General features: G+C 43.0%; 2 protein-coding genes across 2 annotated transcripts; both read left to right on the plus strand.

The window, feature by feature from the left end:
- Window positions 1-801: 801 nt before the first annotated feature.
- Window positions 802-14274, plus strand: pgm2l1 (phosphoglucomutase 2-like 1; the record flags this gene model as incomplete). Its single annotated transcript, XM_079224966.1, has 14 exons — window positions 802-933; window positions 4804-4971; window positions 5052-5158; window positions 5424-5508; window positions 5591-5674; window positions 5765-5961; window positions 6508-6697; window positions 6775-6872; window positions 6951-7131; window positions 7226-7319; window positions 7801-7930; window positions 11734-11923; window positions 12004-12137; window positions 13109-14274. 14 exons carry the CDS (start codon window positions 802-804, stop codon window positions 13209-13211), a joined length of 1893 nt encoding a protein of 630 aa, XP_079081092.1. The 3' UTR covers window positions 13212-14274.
- A 7139-nt stretch (window positions 14275-21413) lies between these two features.
- Window positions 21414-22343, plus strand: LOC306742246 (olfactory receptor 4E2-like; the record flags this gene model as incomplete). The annotated part of the gene is made up of 1 exon (XM_079224596.1): window positions 21414-22343. The coding sequence occupies one exon, from the start codon at window positions 21414-21416 to the stop codon at window positions 22341-22343; it is 930 nt and encodes a 309-aa protein (XP_079080722.1).
- Between the last annotated feature and the right edge of the window lie 266 nt (window positions 22344-22609).

The raw sequence follows: 22609 nt of genomic DNA on the forward strand, positions 1-22609 counted from the left end.
GCAGACCGTTCTCATGCAGACTGTTCTCAACACGCAGACTGTTCTCAACATGCAGACTGTTCTCAACATGCAGACTGTTCTCATGCAGACTGTTCTCAACACGCAGACTGTTCTCAACATGCAGACTGTTCTCAACATGCAGACTTTCCTCAACATGCAGACCTTCTTGCTCAAATAATTCAGACTTTTCTCAACATTCTGCATTTTTTTCCTTAACATTCCAACTCTTTCTCTAAAGATTCTGACTTTCTTTCTCAACATTACGACTACATTTCTTAAAACATGATTTTTTTCTCTCTGAATATTTCGACTCCAACTTTATCTCAACGTGCCAACTTTTTTTTTTCAATTCCATATTTTTCTCAACATCCAGACTGTTCTCAACATGCAGACTTTCTTTCTAAAAACATTCAGACTTTCTTTCTAAAAAGCTGCCGCCTGACGTTGTGTCTGAAGGTTCATATTTGACGTTAAAACAGGAGCCAAACCTCTGGTTCTATGGAGCTTCATGTGTTAAAGCTGCATTCTCTCTCCTGACCACGTGACGTCACGTCTATCCCACAGTCTGTGGTTAAATACGTCAAAACACTTTAAATTGTTTATCTTTCGAATATAAAATGCGAAGGATAAAACCGTGACTTTTATTTTGGAAAACAGACCGGAAGTTCTGTATTTCCGCCTCTGCGGCTCTTAACGACGGCGCTTCTGAAACTTTGAGTTTCCTGTGTGACGTTCACGGCCCTCACGGAGAGTCGATCTCCGTAAACAGGAGATGAGACTCAGCCCGGCACGTCAACCCTGATGCTGCGGGGTCCGCGAGCCCGGCTCGGTCCGGCCGCGACGGGGGACGAGGACGCAGCGACCGGGGTCCTGGACCCGGCCCCGGACCCGCAGCTTAAGCATGCGCTGCAGCTGTGGCTGCGCTGGGACAAGGTGAGCGCGTGCGTGTCAGCCTCCAGCTGGGGTCCGGCGTTCTAACCCGGAAGTGCGTGTGAGCGCGCATGTGACGTCATACTGGTTAACATGGCCGCTGGTCCAGCCGACCCACAGATAACATGAAGTTTACTGTGACGTCACGTGTGTTCAACGGAGCTTCCGGGTTGAAGCTGTGACGTCACGTGTGTAGCAGTATAGGAGTCAGATTGAAAATGGGCGTGTCTTCCTCACCTGTCTCACCTCTCACACCTGTCTCACTTGTCTCACCTCGCACTGATTGCTTTTGTATAAAGTTAATCAATTGCTGGTCTTTAACATACATCTTTAAGGTAAGCAACACACTGAACATGACAAAAGAAGGAGTGGCTTGTCCCTCACAGGGACCCTTACTACTGAACATGACAAAAGAAGGAGGGGCTTGTCCCTCACAGGGACCCTTACTACTGAACATGACAAAAGAAGGAGGGGCTTGTCCCTCACAGGGACCCTTACTACTGAACATGACAAAAGAAGGCGTGGCTTGTCCCTCACAGGGACCCTTACTACTTAACATGACAAAAGAAGGAGTGGCTTGTCCCTCACAGGGACCCTTACTACTGAACATGACAAAAGAAGGAGTGGTTTGTCCCTCACAGGGACCCTTACTACTGAACATGACAAAAGAAGGAGGGGCTTGTCCCTCACAGGGACCCTTACTACTGAACATGACAAAAGAAGGAGTGGTTTGTCCCTCAGAGGGACCCTTACTACTGAACATGACAAAAGAAGGAGTGGTTTGTCCCTCACAGGTACCCTTACTACTGAACATGACAAAAGAAGGAGGGGCTTGTCCTTCATTGGGACCCTTACTACTGAACATGACAAAAGAAGGAGGGGCTTGTCCCTCACAGGGACCCTTACTACTGAACATGACAAAAGAAGGAGTGGCTTGTCCCTCACAGGGACCCTTACTACTGAACATGACAAAAGAAGGAGGGGCTTGTCCTTCATAGGGACCCTTACTACTGAACATGACAAAAGAAGGAGTGGCTTGTCCTTCATTGAGACCCTTACTACTGAACATGACAAAAGAAGGAGGGGCTTGTCCTTCACAGGGACCCTTACTACTGAACATGACAAAAGAAGGAGGAGCTTGTCCCTCACAGGGACCCTTACTACTGAACATGACAAAAGAAGGAGGGGCTTGTCCCTCACAGGGACCCTTACTACTGAACATGACAAAAGAAGGAGTGGCTTGTCCCTCACAGGGACCCTTACTACTGAACATGACAAAAGAAGGAGGGGCTTGTCCCTCACAGGGACCCTTACTACTGAACATGACAAAAGAAGGAGGGGCTTGTCCCTCACAGGGACCCTTACTACTGAACATGACAAAAGAAGGAGTGGCTTGTCCCTCACAGGTACCCTTACTACTGAACATGACAAAAGAAGGAGGGGCTTGTCCCTCACAGGTACCCTTACTACTGAACATGACAAAAGAAGGAGGGGCTTGTCCCTCACAGGTACCCTTACTACTGAACATGACAAAAGAAGGAGGGGCTTGTCCCTCACAGGGACCCTTACTACTGAACATGACAAAAGAAGGAGGGGCTTGTCCCTCACAGGGACCCTTACTACTGAACATGACAAAAGAAGGAGGGGCTTGTCCCTCACAGGGACCCTTACTACTGAACATGACAAAAGAAGGAGTGGCTTGTCCCTCACAGGGACCCTTACTACTGAACATGACAAAAGAAGGAGTGGCTTGTCCTTCATAGGGACCCTTACTACTGAACATGACAAAAGAAGGAGGGGCTTGTCCCTCACAGGGACCCTTACTACTGAACATGACAAAAGAAGGAGGGGCTTGTCCCTCACAGGGACCCTTACTACTGAACATGACAAAAGAAGGAGGGGCTTGTCCCTCATAGGGACCCTTACTACTGAACATGACAAAAGAAGGAGGGGCTTGTCCCTCACAGGGACCCTTACTACTGAACAGACTGTTTATGTTGTTTCCAGATAAAAGACAAATGTTTCTTCTTCAGCATGATATGAAGCTGTTTTACATTAGAATAAAATAGTCTTTAACATCTGAAAATGAATACAATATTTAATGTGACCAGTCATATAGAAGCATTACAAAAATAAAATACATCTTTTTTTTTTCTTCCCTATCATATATTTTAGATGTGTATATACTGTTATTAACTTGCTGTTGCTCCAGAGTGTTATATTGTTCTGATCACATTACTTTAAAATAAAAGTATGCGATACACTAGTTTGTACTTCTTTTGTTTTGGAGCATAATGCGATTAATCCCAGAAAAATCATGCAATTAATCAGTTAAATGTTTTCAACTTTGCCCAGCCCTAATATATATATATATATATATATATATATATATATATATATATATATATATATATATATATATATATATACACTCACACACATATATACGAACACTCACACACACATATTTATATTTACACCCACTCTGCCGTGTCGTCTTTAAAGGTCACGGGGGTTTGACCTTCACTTTAAATGTCAACAGCCGAGAAAAGATCCACACACTCAGACAGACTGTTTGATTAACTAGTTATTGATGTTTGTTATTATTATGAATAATGGTATTACTCCTATAATTCATAATTAATGATATAACAATAATAATAATGTTATTAATGTACCCTAAACGCTCATAAATGATTAACTACTTTAATGTTGTTCTTATTTCAGCTTAATATTTCAAATGTATTTATATATTATAACATGTATTTATTTATTCATATATTATTCTACATTCTTCCTTAATGTCAATAAATCTCAACATGTTGGTACGTGCCTCAACACTTCCTGTCCCACTTCCTGTCTTACCTTCTGTCCCACCTCCTGTCTCACTTCCTGTCTTACTTCCTGTCCCACGTCCTGTCTTGCCTTCTATCCCACCTCCTGTCCCACCTCCTGTCTTACTTCCTGTCTTACTTCATGTCTTACTTCCTGTCACACTTCCTGTTTTACCTCCTGTCTTTCTTCCTGTCACACTTCCTGTCATACTTCCTGTCTTACTTCCTGTCTCACTTCCTGTCTCACGTCCTGTCTTACTTCCTGTCTTACTTCCTGTCATACTTCCTGTCATACTTCCTGTCTTACTTCCTGTCTTACTTTCTGTCTTTCCTTCTGTCCCACTTCCTGTCTCACGCCCTGTCTTACTTCCTGTCTTACTTTCTGTCCCACTTCCTGTCTCACACCCTGTCTTACTTCCTGTCTTACTTCCTGTCTCACTTCCTGTCTCACTTCCTGTCCTACTTCCTGTCATACTTCCTGTCTTACTTCCTGTCACACTTCCTGTCTTGCTTCCTGTCCCACCTCCTGTCCCACTTCCTGTCTTACTTCCTGTGCCACCTCCTGTCTCACTTCCTGTCCCACTACCTGTCTTACTTCCTGTCCCACCTCCTGTCTCACTTCCTGTCTCACTACCTGTCTTACTTCCTGTCCCACCTCCTGTCTCACTTCCTGTCCAACCTACTGTCCCACCTCTTGTCTCACTACCTGTCCCACCTCCTGTCTCACTTCCTGTCTTACTTCCTGTCCCACCTCCTGTCTCACTTCCTGTCCCACCTACTGTCCCACTTCCTGTCTCACTTCCTGTCCTACCTCCTTTCCCACTTCCTGTGTCACTTCCCCTGCCACTTCCTGTCTCACTTCCTCTCCCACCTCCTGTCCCACTTTCTGTCCGTATGTCGTTGGTTCCTACTGAAGAAAAACACAAACGTGTACTTTCATGTAGTTTTTGTACAACGATCAGCAGCAAAGGAACTTTTGAGTCCATGGTGAGTGTTTCTACGTTTGATGATGATGAAGATCTCTTCTTCTGTGGTGCAGAACCGGAGCACCCGGGCCCAGGTGGAGGCTCTGGTGGCGGCGGGCCTCCGGGCCGAGCTGAGGACGAGGCTCTGCAGCCGGATGAGCTTCGGCACGGCGGGACTCAGAGCGCCGATGGGAGCCGGATTCAACCGGATCAACGACCTCACCGTCATCCAGTCCACGCAGGTCAGACCCCGGCTCGTACCGGGTCCCGTCTGCCGGGAGCCGACCCACCGCTCCGGGTACTGAGTTCTGTCTCTCCTCAGGGTCTACATGCCTACCTGGACCGGCACTCTGCAGACTTCAGCAGCAGAGGACTGGTGGTGGGCTTCGACACCAGAGGACAAGAGGACAGCGGCTGCAGCAGTCAGAGGTACCTGGCTGTTTGTAAGAACATCATGAGGTGGGGATGTTTGTGTGTGTGTATATATATATATATATATATATATATACATATACATATACATTTCTGTCGCCGTGTTCAATACTTTTCCCTGTAATGATCGCATATGTCTGCCTCTGTGTTCGGCACCAGTAAATGGAGAACATGTTTGTTTATTTTGCTTTGCGCATTTAAAGTGGCGTACAGGTAAGATTATTGGTGGCCTGAAGGGTACACTAAATTATCTATATTTCAGGCTGGCGAAGCTGACGGCCGCTGTGATGCTCAGCCGAGGCGTCCCCGTTCATCTTTTCTCCGCGTTCGTCCCGACGCCGTACGTGGTGAGGAAACGATAACGCATCACTTCCTGTCAGCTGACCTGTGTGTCGTTGTTTATTGGTGAACGTGTGTTCTGGTCTGCAGCCTTATGCCGTGAAGAAGCTTGGCGCTGCAGCCGGAGTGATGATCACCGCTTCACATAATCCTAAAGAGGACAACGGGTACAAGGTCAGCGACACCCACCCCCCCAGTGACCCCGGCTGCTGGTGAGATACACCTGGTGAGAGCCTTCAGCTCTACCTGTGTCTCCATCTGCAGGTGTACTGGTGTAACGGCGCTCAGATCTCCTCGCCTCATGATAAGGAGATCCTGCAGAGCATCGAGGAGCAGCTGGAGCCCTGGAGCGCCTCCTGCTGGGAGGAGGAGCTGGTAGACAGCAGCCCCCTGAGGACCGACCCCCTGACCCAGATCAACAGCTGCTACATGGACGAGCTCACCTCCCTCTGCTTCCACAGGTAAGAAGGACGAGACCAGTTCCCCCCCCCCCCCCCCAGACCACTACAACGAGTCACCAGACCTCTACAACTACTCCCTAGACCGCTATGGCTTGTCCTTGCCGGGTAGTCGGACTACCTTGGCGGCAGGTAGTCCTTCTACCTCGACGTCGGATAAACCTTCTACATCGGTCCTTGGCGGCGATTAGTCAATCTACCTTGGTGGCGACTAGTCCTTCTACCTCGGTCCTTCTACCTCGGTGGCGGTTAGCCCTTCTACCTTGGTGGCGGGTAGTCCTTCTACCTCGGTAGATGGTAGTCCTTCTACCTCGGTCCTTCTTCCTCGGAGGCGGCTAGTCCTTCTACCTCAGCGGCAGTTAGTCCATCTACCTTGGTGGTGGGTAGTTCTTCTAGCTCGGTCCTTCTACCTTGGCGGCGGGTAGTCCTTCTCCCTCGGCGGCAGGTAGTCCCCAGTTTGAATGCGCTCCTTACTAGTTTCTATGAATAAACCCATCAAATGAATGTAATGTGAGACCGATTGTGAAATGTGTCTCTTGTTTCCCTCAGAGATCTGAACAGAAGTTCTCCGTTGAAGTTTGTCCACTCGTCCTTCCATGGTGTTGGGCACGTCTTCGTCCAGCAGGCCTTTGACGCATTCGGCTTTGCTCCACCGATCCCGGTTCCCGAGCAGAAGGACCCCGACCCCAACTTCTCCTCCGTCCGCTGCCCCAACCCCGAGGAGGGGGAGTCGGTCCTGGTAGGACGATCCCAGGTCTTTATTTCAGTATTTTATTCTTTGTGTTCAAACAATAATCTCAAGATTTTATTCTTCAGGAACTTTCTCTTCTCCTGGCGGAGCGGGAAAACGCTCGTATCGTCCTGGCGACGGATCCTGACGCCGACCGACTGGCTGTCGCTGAGAAGTCTGACGGGTAACCGTGACGTTTGCTCAAAGGCACTTCAGCAAAGAGGCTGTCGGGGTAGTTGACCTTTACCTGCCTGTGTTACAGGTGCAGTTGGAAAGTGTTCACAGGGAATGAGCTGGCGGCTCTGTTGGGTTGGTGGATGTTCTTTAACTGGAAGGAGGCTCATCCGGATCCTGCAGACACCCAGAAGGTCTACATGTTGGCCACCTCCGTGTCCTCCAAGATCCTGCAGACCTTCGCTCACATAGAGGGGTTCCACTTCGAGGTCAGCGGGTGGTGGTGGTGGTGATGATGATGATGATGATGATGATGATGATGATGGTAATGGGAATGATGATAAAGATGACTGTGTTCAACAGGAAACTCTTCCTGGGTTTAAATGGATCGGCACCCGAATACACGAACTCTCCAAAACAGGAAACAACGTCATATTTGCCTTCGAGGAGTCGATTGGTAACAAGTTTATTTTTATTGATCTCTTTTTATTTTCTGGTATATGTGTATATATATATATATATATATATATATATATATATATATATATATATATATATATATATATATATATATATATGTATATGTGTATATATGTATATGTGTGTGTGTGTATATATGTGTGTGTGTGTATATATATATATATATATATATATATATATATATATATATATATATATATATATATATATACGTATATATATATATATATACGTATATATATATATATATATATATATATATATATATATACGTGTATATATATATATATATATATATATATATATATATATATATATATATATATATATATATATATATATATATATACGTGTATATATATATATATATACGTATATATATATATATATATATATATATATATATATATATATGTGTCAGATCTTTGAGGCCTTCATCTGTGGCTTTGTGTCTTCAGGCTTCATGTGTGGCAGTTTGGTTCCTGAGAAAGACGGCGTGAGCTCGGCAGCGGTTGTGGCTGAAATGGCCGCTTACCTCCACGACAAGAAGCTGAGTCTGAACCAGCAACTGCTAAACATCTACCAGACGTACGTACGCTTCCCTTCATTACAGTTATCTACTGTTAATGCTGCTCTACATCTACCAGACGTACGAACGCTTCCCTTCATTAGTTATCTACTGTTAATGCTGCTAAACATCTACCAGACGTACGTACGCTTCCCTTCATTAGTTATCTACTGTTAATGCTGCTCTACATCTACCAGACGTACATACGCTTCCCTTCATTAGTTATCTACTGTTAATGCTGCTCTACATCTACCAGACGTACGAACGCTTCTCTTCATTAGTTATCTACTGTTAATGCTGCTCTACATCTACCAGACGTACGAACGCTTCCCTTCATTAGTTATCTACTGTTAATGCTGCTCTACATCTACCAGACGTACGAACGCTTCCCTTCATTAGTTATCTACTGTTAATGCTGCTCTACATCTACCAGACGTACGAACGCTTCCCTTCATTAGTTATCTACTGTTAATGCTGCTCTACATCTACCAGACGTACGAACGCTTCCCTTCATTAGTTATCTACTGTTAATGCTGCTCTACATCTACCAGACGTACGTACGCTTCCCTTCATTAGTTATCTACTGTTAATGCTGCTCTACATCTACCAGACGTACGAACGCTTCCCTTCATTACAGTTATCTACTGTTAATGCTGCTCTACATCTACCAGACGTACGAACGCTTCCCTTCATTAGTTATCTACTGTTAATGCTGCTCTACATCTACCAGACGTACGAACGCTTCTCTTCATTAGTTATCTACTGTTAATGCTGCTCTACATCTACCAGACGTACGAACGCTTCCCTTCATTAGTTATCTACTGTTAATGCTGCTCTACATCTACCAGACGTACGTACGCTTCCCTTCATTAGTTATCTACTGTTAATGCTGCTCTACATCTACCAGACGTACGAACGCTTCCCTTCATTACAGTTATCTACTGTTAATGCTGCTCTACATCTACCAGACGTACGAACGCTTCCCTTCATTAGTTATCTACTGTTAATGCTGCTCTACATCTACCAGACGTACGAACGCTTCTCTTCATTAGTTATCTACTGTTAATGCTGCTCTACATCTACCAGACGTACGAACGCTTCCCTTCATTACAGTTATCTACTGTTAATGCTGCTCTACATCTACCAGACGTACGAACGCTTCTCTTCATTAGTTATCTACTGTTAATGCTGCTCTACATCTACCAGACGTACGAACGCTTCCCTTCATTAGTTATCTACTGTTAATGCTGCTCTACATCTACCAGACGTACATACGCTTCCCTTCATTAGTTATCTACTGTTAATGCTGCTCTACATCTACCAGACGTACGAACGCTTCCCTTCATTAGTTATCTACTGTTAATGCTGCTCTACATCTACCAGACGTACGAACGCTTCCCTTCATTACAGTTATCTGCTGTTAATGCTGCTCTACATCTACCAGACGTACGAACACTTCCCTTCATTAGTTATCTACTGTTAATGCTGCTCTACATCTACCAGACGTACGAACGCTTCTCTTCATTAGTTATCTACTGTTAATGCTGCTCTACATCTACCAGACGTACGAACGCTTCCCTTCACTACAGTTATCTACTGTTAATGCTGCTCTACATCTACCAGACGTACGAACGCTTCCCTTCATTAGTTATCTACTGTTAATGCTGCTCTACATCTACCAGACGTACGAACGCTTCTCTTCATTAGTTATCTACTGTTAATGCTGCTCTACATCTACCAGACGTACATACGCTTCCCTTCATTAGTTATCTACTGTTAATGCTGCTCTACATCTACCAGACGTACGAACGCTTCCCTTCATTAGTTATCTACTGTTAATGCTGCTCTACATCTACCAGACGTACGAACGCTTCTCTTCATTAGTTATCTACTGTTAATGCTGCTCTACATCTACCAGACGTACATACGCTTCCCTTCATTAGTTATCTACTGTTAATGCTGCTCTACATCTACCAGACGTACGAACGCTTCCCTTCATTAGTTATCTACTGTTAATGCTGCTCTACATCTACCAGACGTACGAACGCTTCCCTTCATTACAGTTATCTGCTGTTAATGCTGCTCTACATCTACCAGACGTACGAACGCTTCCCTTCATTACAGTTATCTACTGTTAATGCTGCTCTACATCTACCAGACGTACGAACGCTTCCCTTCATTAGTTATCTACTGTTAATGCTGCTCTACATCTACCAGACGTACGAACGCTTCTCTTCATTAGTTATCTACTGTTAATGCTGCTCTACATCTACCAGACGTACGAACGCTTCCCTTCATTAGTTATCTACTGTTAATGCTGCTCTACATCTACCAGACGTACATACGCTTCCCTTCATTAGTTATCTACTGTTAATGCTGCTCTACATCTACCAGACGTACGAACGCTTCCCTTCATTACAGTTATCTACTGTTAATGCTGCTCTACATCTACCAGACGTACGAACGCTTCCCTTCATTAGTTATCTACTGTTAATGCTGCTCTACATCTACCAGACGTACGAACGCTTCTCTTCATTAGTTATCTACTGTTAATGCTGCTCTACATCTACCAGACGTACATACGCTTCCCTTCATTAGTTATCTACTGTTAATGCTGCTCTACATCTACCAGACGTACGAACGCTTCCCTTCATTAGTTATCTACTGTTAATGCTGCTCTACATCTACCAGACGTACGAACGCTTCCCTTCATTAGTTATCTACTGTTAATGCTGCTCTACATCTACCAGACGTACATACGCTTCTCTTCATTAGTTATCTACTGTTAATGCTGCTCTACATCTACCAGACGTACATACGCTTCCCTTCATTAGTTATCTACTGTTAATGCTGCTCTACATCTACCAGACGTACATACGCTTCTCTTCATTAGTTATCTACTGTTAATGCTGCTCTACATCTACCAGACGTACATACGCTTCTCTTCATTAGTTATCTACTGTTAATGCTGCTCTACATCTACCAGACGTACGAACGCTTCCCTTCATTAGTTATCTACTGTTAATGCTGCTCTACATCTACCAGACGTACATACGCTTCTCTTCATTAGTTATCTACTGTTAATGCTGCTCTACATCTACCAGACGTACATACGCTTCCCTTCATTAGTTATCTACTGTTAATGCTGCTCTACATCTACCAGACGTACATACGCTTCTCTTCATTAGTTATCTACTGTTAATGCTGCTCTACATCTACCAGACGTACGAACGCTTCCCTTCATTACAGTTATCTACTGTTAATGCTGCTCTACATCTACCAGACGTACGAACGCTTCCCTTCATTACAGTTATCTACTGTTAATGCTGCTCTACATCTACCAGACGTACGAACGCTTCCCTTCATTAGTTATCTACTGTTAATGCTGCTCTACATCTACCAGACGTACATACGCTTCTCTTCATTAGTTATCTACTGTTAATGCTGCTCTACATCTACCAGACGTACATACGCTTCCCTTCATTAGTTATCTACTGTTAATGCTGCTCTACATCTACCAGACATACATACGCTTCTCTTCATTAGTTATCTACTGTTAATGCTGCTCTACATCTACCAGACGTACGAACGCTTCCCTTCATTACAGTAATCTACTGTTAATGCTGCTCTACATCTACCAGACGTACGAACGCTTCCCTTTATAAGTCTCTTTTCTTTGTGCATTCATTCTTTTGGCCTTAGGTTCATTCACTGCAATTCATTTTAGAAGTTGTTCAGGAAGTCTTTGCTGTTTATCTTCTTTAGATTTTTCCCTCTTCTCTCTTATTTTGACATTGTCTCTGTTGTGACTTCCTGTGTCCAGGTACGGCCACCACGTGTCTCAGACCTCCTACGTGGTCTGCAACGACCCGCCCACCATCCAGAACATCTTCCGCCGGATCAGAAACTTTGACGGTGAGGGTTCGTACCCGAAGACGTGTGGCGGCGTCCGGATCGTCCACGTCAGAGACGCGACCACGGGACACGACAGCAGCCGGCCCGACGGCCGATCGGTAAGACTTGAAGGTCGTTCTAAAGTTACCACATCTTGAGAAGTACTTGTAGTAAATGTGTGGTTCTTCTACTTGTGGAGGTACTTCCTGTGACGAGGAGCAGTCACATGATCACCTTCACTCTGCAGAACGGCGTCGTGGCGACGCTGAGGAGCAGCGGCACCGAACCCAAAATAAAGTACTACACCGAATACTGCGCCTCGCCGGGAAACAGGTCAGTCGTAGTACACAGAGGACCGAGTGCTGTCTGCCATAGGAAGCAGTACAGAGTACTGTCAAGTTTAAAGTACAACTCTAAAGTAGATGTTTTCCTTCTGGTTCCTCCTCAAGGTCCTCAATCTATGTGATCTATCATCTATATCTCTATGGTGTGTATATATGTCTATATATATCCAATACACACATATATGCACATATATGTGTATATCTATATATCACTGTTAATATATAAATGGTAGCACTTAATTCTTGATCAATAAGCTTGACTATTATAATGCGTTTCATGATTGGGTTTTCATTTCCCCATTGGTAAATGGAGTATTAAGGACTTATAGATGATTAGAAAGTGTTAGTAAATGAAACAATATATATTTTAATGTAATTTATTCATGCGTTTATTTATACATATAATGATTTAGATATGCACTTTATAAACACGTTTTAATACTGCAATTCATGATTGATTCAGGCAGTTACTAGTCGTTAGTTAAGTATTAGTTAAGTATGTTCTGTGACCTCATCTAAAGTGAAGACTATCTCTGCTTTACGACATATTAATAAAGACATTGAAAGGCTAGCAGCCTCAAAGCTAACACACGTCTCAAAAGGGAAATAGACGCAGAGTGATAAAGACATTAATATGATGGAGATGGGGCGATGCCCGTCAGAGGCCCGTTTGTTGACACATACATATTATTGATTATGATAGCTATGGCTAGCTAGCTCTCTATGGCATCAATAATATGTATGCGGCAGGAAACTATAAAACATACTCACCACTCGTGCCACTGACCGGCATCGCCCCATCACCATCATATTAATATCTTTATCACTTTGTGTCTATTTCCCTTTTCTGTTGAGAAGATAACTGAGACTTGTGCTAGCTTTGAGGCTCTGCTTATTGTGATTACAAGTATTATTATTTTAATATTTTATTGTTATAATTATCATTATTGTCTGTTGCAGCGATGCGTCCCGTCTGGAGGCGGAACTACGGAGGATCACGGCCGCCCTGCTGGACGAGTTCCTGGAGCCCGAGAGGAACAACCTGATTCGCCGCTGTGTCTAGCTCCGCCTCCCCTGGAGCAGTTTCCTGTTGGTGATGTCACATCCTGTTCTTTCTGTGGTGTAGCTAAAAAAAATAAAAAAGTTCCATAGGTATCAATATTTAGTTGTGTCCGTCACACAGCAGAGAGCATGATGGGTAACTTTAAGTTTGATTGTTTATCAATAAAAGTTTGTATAATTTCTTTTTCATAGAAGGAAAAAAAGACGTTTTTTTTTATGGAAGTTCATTAATGCAGAGTTTATTTATTCATAAAATATATAATATAAACCAAGTGATTCAGTCTTATTATTAAACCAACAATCTTCTAAAAGAGATGTTAAAGTCATCTGTGGAAACATTAATGAGATAATACAAATACAACTTATTACAAAGTTACATTTTAACAAACAAACGGTTCGTAGTTATAAAAGAAGAAAAAATGATTTGATTATTTTGTTTCTCTAATTACATCTTCATCTTCTCCTTCAGTGGTTTAATGCCCCCTCATCTTCATCTTCATCACAGCTGATGGAAACTAAAGTTCATTCAATCTGAGACATTTAGAAACTAGTGACTTCAGTAAAAGTAAAGTCGACTCAAACTAAACAAATCTTTAATGGCATTTAAGTTCATACAATAAACTGTGAACCACAGAAGAAGAGTACGTGACAGTTCTGCAGTAATGCACTCTGGGACTTGGGACATTTTTTATTTATTTATTTATTTATCAGTCAACTGATTATTGAGCATTATTGATAATCAATTGGTCGTTGTCTTTGGTGACATGTTTTGTATTTTTCAGACATTTCATTAATTGCTGAATCGTTTAAAAAGAGAAAACCGTTGGTTATTGAGTCATTACAACTTTGACTTGCAGTTTAGACATTAATGAACTTCCATACTTGTGGATTAAAGGGTGACTGTCCCTTTAAGAAAATAGAAGATCAGCTGTTTCTCTTTCATGTTTGTGATGTTTCTTGTTTTTATACTCTGAGTTGAAACGTGTTTCTGTGACGTGATGTTTGAACGCAGCACAGAGTGAGACCTCTGTTTGTAAAACAGTCAAATAAAACAGTAAAATATGTCTTTGTTTTTATTTATTATCGGACATTTCGATCAGTCCAATCAGCTGCTCATTGAAATGTTTTATTAAAAAAACATCAAACTAAAAGACTATCAAATAATTAATTTAGTTCTTGTAAAATATAATGTGTGTATATATATATATATATATATATATATATATATATATATATATATATATATATATATATGTATGTGTGTATATATATATATATGTATGTGTGTATATATATATATGTGTATATACATACACATATGTATTTACATACACATATATATACATATATATGTATGTGTGTATATATACATATATGTGTGTATGTGTGTGTATATATATATATATATATATATATATATATATATATATATATATATATGTATGTGTATATATATATATGTGTATATACATACACATATATGTATTTACATACACATATATATACATATATATGTTTGTGTGTATATATACATATATGTGTGTATGTGTGTGTGTATATATATATATATATATATATGTATATATATATATATATATATATATATATATATATATATATATATATATATATATAATGTAAAATTACTTCATTCTCTAAATTGTGACTTGTGACAACCAGGATCAGAGGTTAGGGTCCATCATCGAATAGGTTCTGGAAGGTTTTGAGTTCTTGAGTCCCTGGAAAGGTTCTTTGAGAAGGTCTAAGAGGTCCTTGAGGTGGTTCCAGTGTTTCCTAGAGAGGGTCTTGTGGTGCTTGAAGAGTACCTCATAGCTAGTCCTTAAAACGGTTATTGTGGTACATGAAGAGTACCTAGTAGCTAGTCCTTAAAATGGGTCTTGTGGTGCTAGAGGAGGATTCAGTGTTCACTTAAACGGTTCCAGTAGTTTTTGAGAACCTTCAGGTCTATGAGAGGCTTATGGAGGGCCTTGAAGAGTTCATGGGGATCCTTGAGGATGAGAGCTGCTACATCAGTCCATTAAACTGTTTGAGGGACTGTGATGATTCCTGGGGGGTATTCTTCGTACCTGGCTAAACAAAGTCGAACAAATGTCCTAATCTCCAGTTTAAATTAGCGAGATGATTGACATCAGGCTGTCTGGGTTTCTTCATGGCTGATCCGCGCTGAAACGTCTCGTTCATTCTAGCCAGACGTCAGTCATCTGGATAAATGCGCCGCTCCTCTTCAGAAGGGATAATAATGGAGCACTGACACCACCATGTTCTAACAGTACAATGGACAATAAACTCAGAGGAACCTCTTTTTATTTCTCTGCTGAGAAGCAGGAGAAGATCATGAAGGCAAATGAGGAAGTCAATACCGTAGTCATTCACAGCAAACGCGTTGCGAATATTCCAACGTTTTTGCAACATTGTTGCCGTGAACGCAACTTTAACTCCGCCCCCTCTGAGAGACATAAGCGTCTAAATATATCAGACAAGTTAAATGCGTCAGTGTTGAGAAAATGTATCGGCAAATTTGAAGTGCTTCATCACCCAAATCAATCAGATTGTATTTACGAATAAATATATACTTATGAGGATATATGTACTGTATGCACGTATGAATCATGTACTATATATGTGTATATGAGTTTGAATATGTGTATGGGCGGATCAGTATGTATGCATTATTCATAATCAGAAATTCAATCAATTGAAGCAGTGAAAATAAATTGTGTGTGATTCTCTGTATTCTCATCACGATCACCTTAATCATGTTCTACAATAATGATATGCATGGTGTACTAATAACACTGTCAAATAATAATGAGTGCTTTCAACACATCCATAAGTTTCTTAAGAGCTAAATAAACTTAAGAACAGCGGCATGCAGCGGCTGACAGTCTGTGTCTGAGACGGTGATCAGCTGCGTCTGTGGTGATCAATGTCCGCGGCTCGAGAAGCTCTCTAAATAAATTATTTCTTGTTAAATCTATATCGCCGCGTACAGGAAGTCATGATGATGTAAAGGATGGATCCTGGTGATCTGGAAGAACTCTCTCCCTATAAAACTAATATAACTAATATCGCTCCTTCATCGATGAGGAAGGGAGCTGCCTTTTTTGTCGGTGGGAGTGTCCAGCTTATCCAGTGAAGTTCAGTTAGCCTGCCCGGGAGCAGGTTTAAATTTTTGGATGTGTTGCTATGGTGATTAATCTAAGCTTGCTTCGAGAAACCGAGAACGCCTGATCTACGTCATCTTATCCTGACAATTAGCCCGCTAACTCAGTAAGCCAGGTACGAGAAATAGGGCCCAGGTGGATCACTAACTGATCTGAACTTTCAGTTTGTGACCTTGGTTTTCATCCTCACTTTGCCTCAACAAGCTGACACCCTAGCTCTGGAGGTGTGGAGGCATTCGGCATCCCTCACGTGGTCTTGAAACGGTTCCAACAGTGGAACCCAACAAAGGTATCAGTGGTCATTGAGGTGAGCTGGAGACGCTCTTGTGCTAACATGTTTCAAGATGTCCTTGAGGAAAATACTTTCCCACTGCTGTTTATGTTTGACTTTGGAAGAAGAGTTTGATTCATGCCTTGTTTTATTTCCTGTAACACAACCAGAACTGGTAGGAGACCCCGGGGAAGACCGAGGACACGCAGGAGGGATTATATCTCCCGGCTGGCCTTGGAACGCCTCGGGATCCCCCAGAATGAGCTGGAAAGCGTTGCGGGTGAGAGGGAAGCCTGGGTCAGCCTGATGGACCTGCTGCCACCGCGACCCGACCCCGGATAAGCGGCTGATAATGGATGGATGGATGGACAACCAGAACAATGCATCGTCATCATTAGTGAATAGTGTTTAATGTCAAACTGCTTCTGTCTTTTTAAACAAAACATCTAAAGCATTGAACAAAACTTTGGTAAAACTGAGATGATTCTTTGCTGAAGTGAAGCTCCACAGAAGTTACATCACTCTAAGTCTCTCAGGTCAAAGGTCACTTCATGTCAACATGTTTGTCCCGGAGGCTCCTTCACATCGGCCACAGTCTCCACTAATTCCCTCTGAGGCAAATTAGTCCGAGCTTTTCACCAGTGAGACCAATCAGTCCGAGCAGACCTCAGCACTGGTTCCACTGGTCCACGGGGGCCGATAAGGACCTCCCCTCAGACGCTCTGAGGCAACACAAACCCAACGATGATGTCAACAGAGAACTCCTCAAGAAGTTCTACAAGAAAGTTTTCTGAAGCAATCGTGAAGAGTTTTTTGTTGTCTTTCACTTCTGCAGACGTCTCAGTCCATGAAGACTCTGCGACGAGCAGCTAGTTTCTGTTTAAACCCGATCCAACCCGACCCGGTCTGGCCAGCAGTGTTGTTATATAAAGGCCTGTTTAGGAGATAAAGCCACATAGGGAAGCCCCCCGTGAAAGAGCCAACCATTATTTGACCTCAGGGAAAATGTTTGAAAGGCTAAACGACAACAAATAGAGATTGAAGCAGAATATTTCTTTAAGAAACGATCACATCTTTCTTTGTTCAATAACTTTTGGACAGAGACGAGGGAAATAATAGCATGCAATGCTTCTGTAAGTTATTCAGGATCACAAGCCAAGTTGACAAGTTATGTGTGACTTATACGCCACTAAATAATTCTACTGTGAACTTCCCTCAGAGAGGGACCCTTGTGCCCCCCTTGACCTCCACCTGGAGGCCACGTCCCCTACCAAACCTAACCAAACCTAACCCTCTGCCTGGGGTAACCCCTAACCCTCTGCCTGGGGTAACCCCTAACCCTCTGCCTGGGGTAACCCCTAACCCTCTGCCTGGGGTTACCCCTAACCCTCTGCCTGGGGTTACCCCTAACCCTCTGCCTGGGGTTACCCCTAACCCTCTGCCTGGGGTTACCCCTAACCCTCTGCCTGGGGTTACTCTCAGGCCACCACGTGGCTCTTCTCTGCTGTATGAAAGAGAGCTGTCTCTAGAACTTCTAAGATAATTATAAACTCTCTATGTTTTCAGAAGAATTTCTCCCCGTAGAGCTGGAACATGAGTTGTGTGGAGCGATGAGGCTGTAACCGTCCTCACCTTGAGACAGGAAGTGACTCCTGTGAGTTTGATCTGCTGAGTCATGTTTCTGTGCTACGAGATCTTCTTTCTTCTTTCCTCAAACCAAGATGGAGCTCCTGGACATGAGACCTGGAGCTGAAGCTGAAGGCCTGGTCTTCAACGAGGTGTGAGGTTGTGTAATAACAGTTGTGGGAACATTATGTTCGACTCAACACAACACCCTGTTCTGGCAGATGGCCGTGAGGGTTCGGCATGATCCACAAAGGGTCTTCTGGACGATGTCCAGCGCTTCATGTGACAAGCAGCAAAGACTGTAATCACGTTAGTGTTTCAAACCATCTCTTTATTTGTTGCGACAGTTTCAAGATTTCTCCGACAGCCGATTGTCGCTCGGTTTGCCGCTTCAGGTAGACCGTGTCACCGCTCTTTCTAACCGTCTTGCCGATGGTGTCTCGGGTCTCTCTCGCGCCTTCAACCCTACTGCCGCTAATCAAGGAGAGACACAATTCATTTAGGCCTCTTCCCACACTTCATCTCAGAGAGTCTAGTTAGAGATTGATTGTTCCTGCTTTCTACCAAAGGGTCTGCTGGTTGGGCTCAGAGGATGCAAACTCCTCCAACATTCAAGTTCTTACATCTGTACCCCGTCTAACACCGAATCACATGGGTGAACCCAGTCGGGTTACCCTGTCCCCCTCTGGTATCGTCCAGCAGGTTGAAACGGAGGTCTGTCTGAAGATCTTCTGGACAATCGTCTGCAAATCTTCCAAGTATTAAACCTTTGGGTTTCCTCGTCTCAGCAGCTGGTCAGACGACCCAATACGTGCAAAAAACACTTTTGGACTTATCAACACCAATGCTCCAAGTGCTGCGTTTAGTCAGGAATGTTTTTAGGGTTTGAGGGGCCGAACAGACGGATTTCTGCTTCCTGGTGTCACTGGGAGTTCACTGGAGTTCACTGGGAGCTCACTGGGAGCTCACTGGAGTTCACTGGAGTTCACTGGGAGCTCACTGGGAGCTCAGGACACCATTGTGGAGAACCAGCAGCAAAGTAAAAACAAAGGTGCAAAGAAATGTAAAGGTGTATTGTCTAAAACATTGGGTGAGATATTGTTGTTGTGTGTTTTATTCATCACATACAACACACATTATTCATATAATGAGTAGTAGGCATGGACCAAGATCCAGATAACCACGATCCATGAAGCAGAAGGAGGGAGACGAGGGGGGCATCAGCAGGGCCATGGCAGGAGACAGGACCGGCTCCAGGAAGAAGTAGAGTTAGTGTTAAAGGAGCCCAGTCTGATACTTGGGCTACTGAGGTGTTTTTCCCTCTGGATCGCTCTTGTTGTGCCTCAATTTCCTTGCGTTCACTTTGATCGGATAAATGATCCAAGGACATATTGTGATGTAAAATATAGTTTTATTCTCTTCGGCCGTGGGAGAACCGGGTCCCTTGATGCCAATAATTAACGCTTGGTTGTTAGAAGCATAACAGTCCTACCGTTAAAGCGGTCAAAACCCTTTGCCGTCAATAATGCTTTAATTTACTATATAGACAAGCCCAGGAACACAGAACAGCGCCACCCAGTGTATATATATAGTAACATAGTTTCATCACCACATTTGGACCTCTGTTTCCTGGAGGGAGTGCTCATCCAGCTCGACTCCATCAATGTCTAGTGTGGTCGACAATGGCACACACTGCGCCGCTCCCCCGTTGGAATTGGGGCTCCGTGGCAGGACTGCTGGGTCAGATGGGTCGTCTTGGTCTCGGTTACAATAGGTCAACCCGGGAGGGACGCAGGGGTAACGGGGGACCCCCTGTGCCATTATTCCTCCCAGGTTTAGAGGCGAAAAAAGGTAAGTTTGTCGCATAGTGTCAAAGTGTCGCAATGTATAATAAGGAAATTTAAGTTCCGGTTAATTATTCTACAGTCCATATGGCGCCCCTGGTTATCCAACTCTCGCACCCCTGGTTCTCTAGAATAGTGGACTCAGTCTGATTTTCAATTTCTTTTCCATTTTTGAAAAAAGTTAAAAGTATTTTCTTGGTCTCATGGGGTGGGGGAGGGTCCCATTCTCTCAGACCGACTCAGACAGGGTCCACTAAGTCCGGGTACTGGTCTTGGACTCATGGAGGTCCCTGAGGACTAGAGAGGCTCTCATTAGACATATTAATCCGAATATTAAACATTTACGGTTTTGGTAGTAGGTCTTGGTCTTAGAGGTGAGTCACATTGCCTCAGACAGACCCAGACAAGGTCAACTAAGTCTGGGTGCAGGTCTTGGTCCTGCAGAGGGTCACATTGACTCAGCTCGACCCAGACAGGGTCCACTATGTCCGGGTGCAGGTCTTGAAGCAGGCTGGTACGTGATGGTGGAGGCCTTGAAGCAGGCTGGTACATGACATGTCTCCAGGGAGGTCTTGAAGATAAGCGTCTCTCACCACCTTGCTGAACCTTGTGTGACGCACTTTCTTTAGAGCGTTCAGCTTTAAACTTTTGTTTTTTTTGTTTATTTCTTGGAACTGTTCTTGTTTCAGGGTCATGTTGTCTGCCTTGGTTTAGGCTCCTGTTTACAGCGTCTTCAACTCACATCCTCCTCTTACATTACATTTAAGTTATTTGTCTTACCTTCTATAAATCATGCTGTTTGCATCACTTGTTATATGATCAAATGAATAAAACTGTTAATGTTAAAAAAAAGGAATCAGTGAAACTCAGGGTGTAATCTGATAATTAGGTATGACGGCTGCTGTGGGCAACTCCCTGACTTAAAAAGGTTCAAATACGGAGAAGCAGTGTCTGAACTTAGTTTGGAGGAAGTCAGTGTGACTTCAACTGCTTCAGGTGAGCAGATCAATGTTAGGTTCATGTGATGTCTCGGCCTGTGTTTCACTCATAATAATGGAAGTGGGATGTATTTGGGATATTTGTTTTCATTCAGATGAAACTGGTTGATACACTGAGGTGTGTTTGTATAAATATATATATATATTGATTATTTCTTTCTCTGTCATGCATTTCATCTTGATAAACCGTCACAAAGCCGTGGGAAGGTTTTGTGTAATTACATCAATGTGCTCATCCACTGAGCAGTGTTAATAATTGCTTTAAGAACCAAAAGGAAGATGATGAACTTCACACAAGTTTCATATTTCACACTTTCTGCCTACTTTGACACTGGGCTGTTTAAATACTTGTACTTTACTATTATCATGTCTTTGTATATGTTAATTGTTGGTTCCAACGTGTTGCTCATTGTGGTTATCTGCATGAACAGAAGCTTACATGAACCTATGTACCTGTTTCTCTGCAACCTGTTTGTGAATGAACTGTTTGGTAGTACAGGGTTGTTTCCATTCCTTCTGGTTCAGATCCTCTCTGACATTCACACGGTTTCTGCTGCGCTTTGTTTCCTGCAGATATTCTGTGTTCATTGCTATGGAAGTGTTGAATTTTTTACTTTAGGAGTCATGTCTTATGACCGATACCTTGCTATCTGTTGTCCTCTACATTATAATAAACATATGACTTACAGCAAGGTTGCCATCCTGTCTGCGTTTGTCTGGTTGTACAGTGTACTTGCAACTGTTACCATGATGTCTCTGAGTGTCCCTTTACAGCTGTGTGGGAACATCATTCACAAAGTGTACTGTGACAACTACTCCATTGTTAAGCTGGCCTGTTATGACACAACAGTCAATAATGTCCACGGACTTGTTTACATGTTCACAGTCATATTTTCTCTTATTATTCTGATTCTTTACTCGTACGTGAGGATTCTCAGAGTTTGTTTCTCTGGTTCTAAGCAGACCAGACAGAAAGCTGTCAGCACCTGCACACCTCACCTCACTTCCCTGCTCAACTTCTCCTTTGGGGCTTTCTTTGAAATTGTGCAGGGCAGATTTAATATGAACAGAGCACCCATTATGTTGCGCATCTTTTTATCTTTATACTTTCTCACTTGCCAACCGCTCTTCAACCCTTTAATGTACGGACTGAACATGTCCAAGATACGCATCATATGTAAAGGTCTTGCTTTTGGTAAAAGAATGTAGAATATTCCTGTCATCATTCATAAACGAGACGCCCTGATGAAATAGTTACAATAACTGTAATGTGTGTATTGAATGTGTCCCTGATGATGTAAAATAAAACATGTAAATAAAGTTGATTTGAATCTTTCACAGATTGAATGCTTCTATTCTTAAAGACTTATGATCTGTCTATTCAGGGACTTTGTAGCTTGTTCAGAAGTGTTTTTAAATTATAATACGTGAGAAGCCTAATAACCACTTTAGCTGGCCGTGTTTTATTTGGTGGT

This window comes from Taurulus bubalis, assembly GCF_910589615.1.
Source record: "Taurulus bubalis genome assembly, chromosome: 10".
In the NCBI taxonomy this organism is placed as follows: domain Eukaryota; kingdom Metazoa; phylum Chordata; class Actinopteri; order Perciformes; family Cottidae; genus Taurulus; species Taurulus bubalis.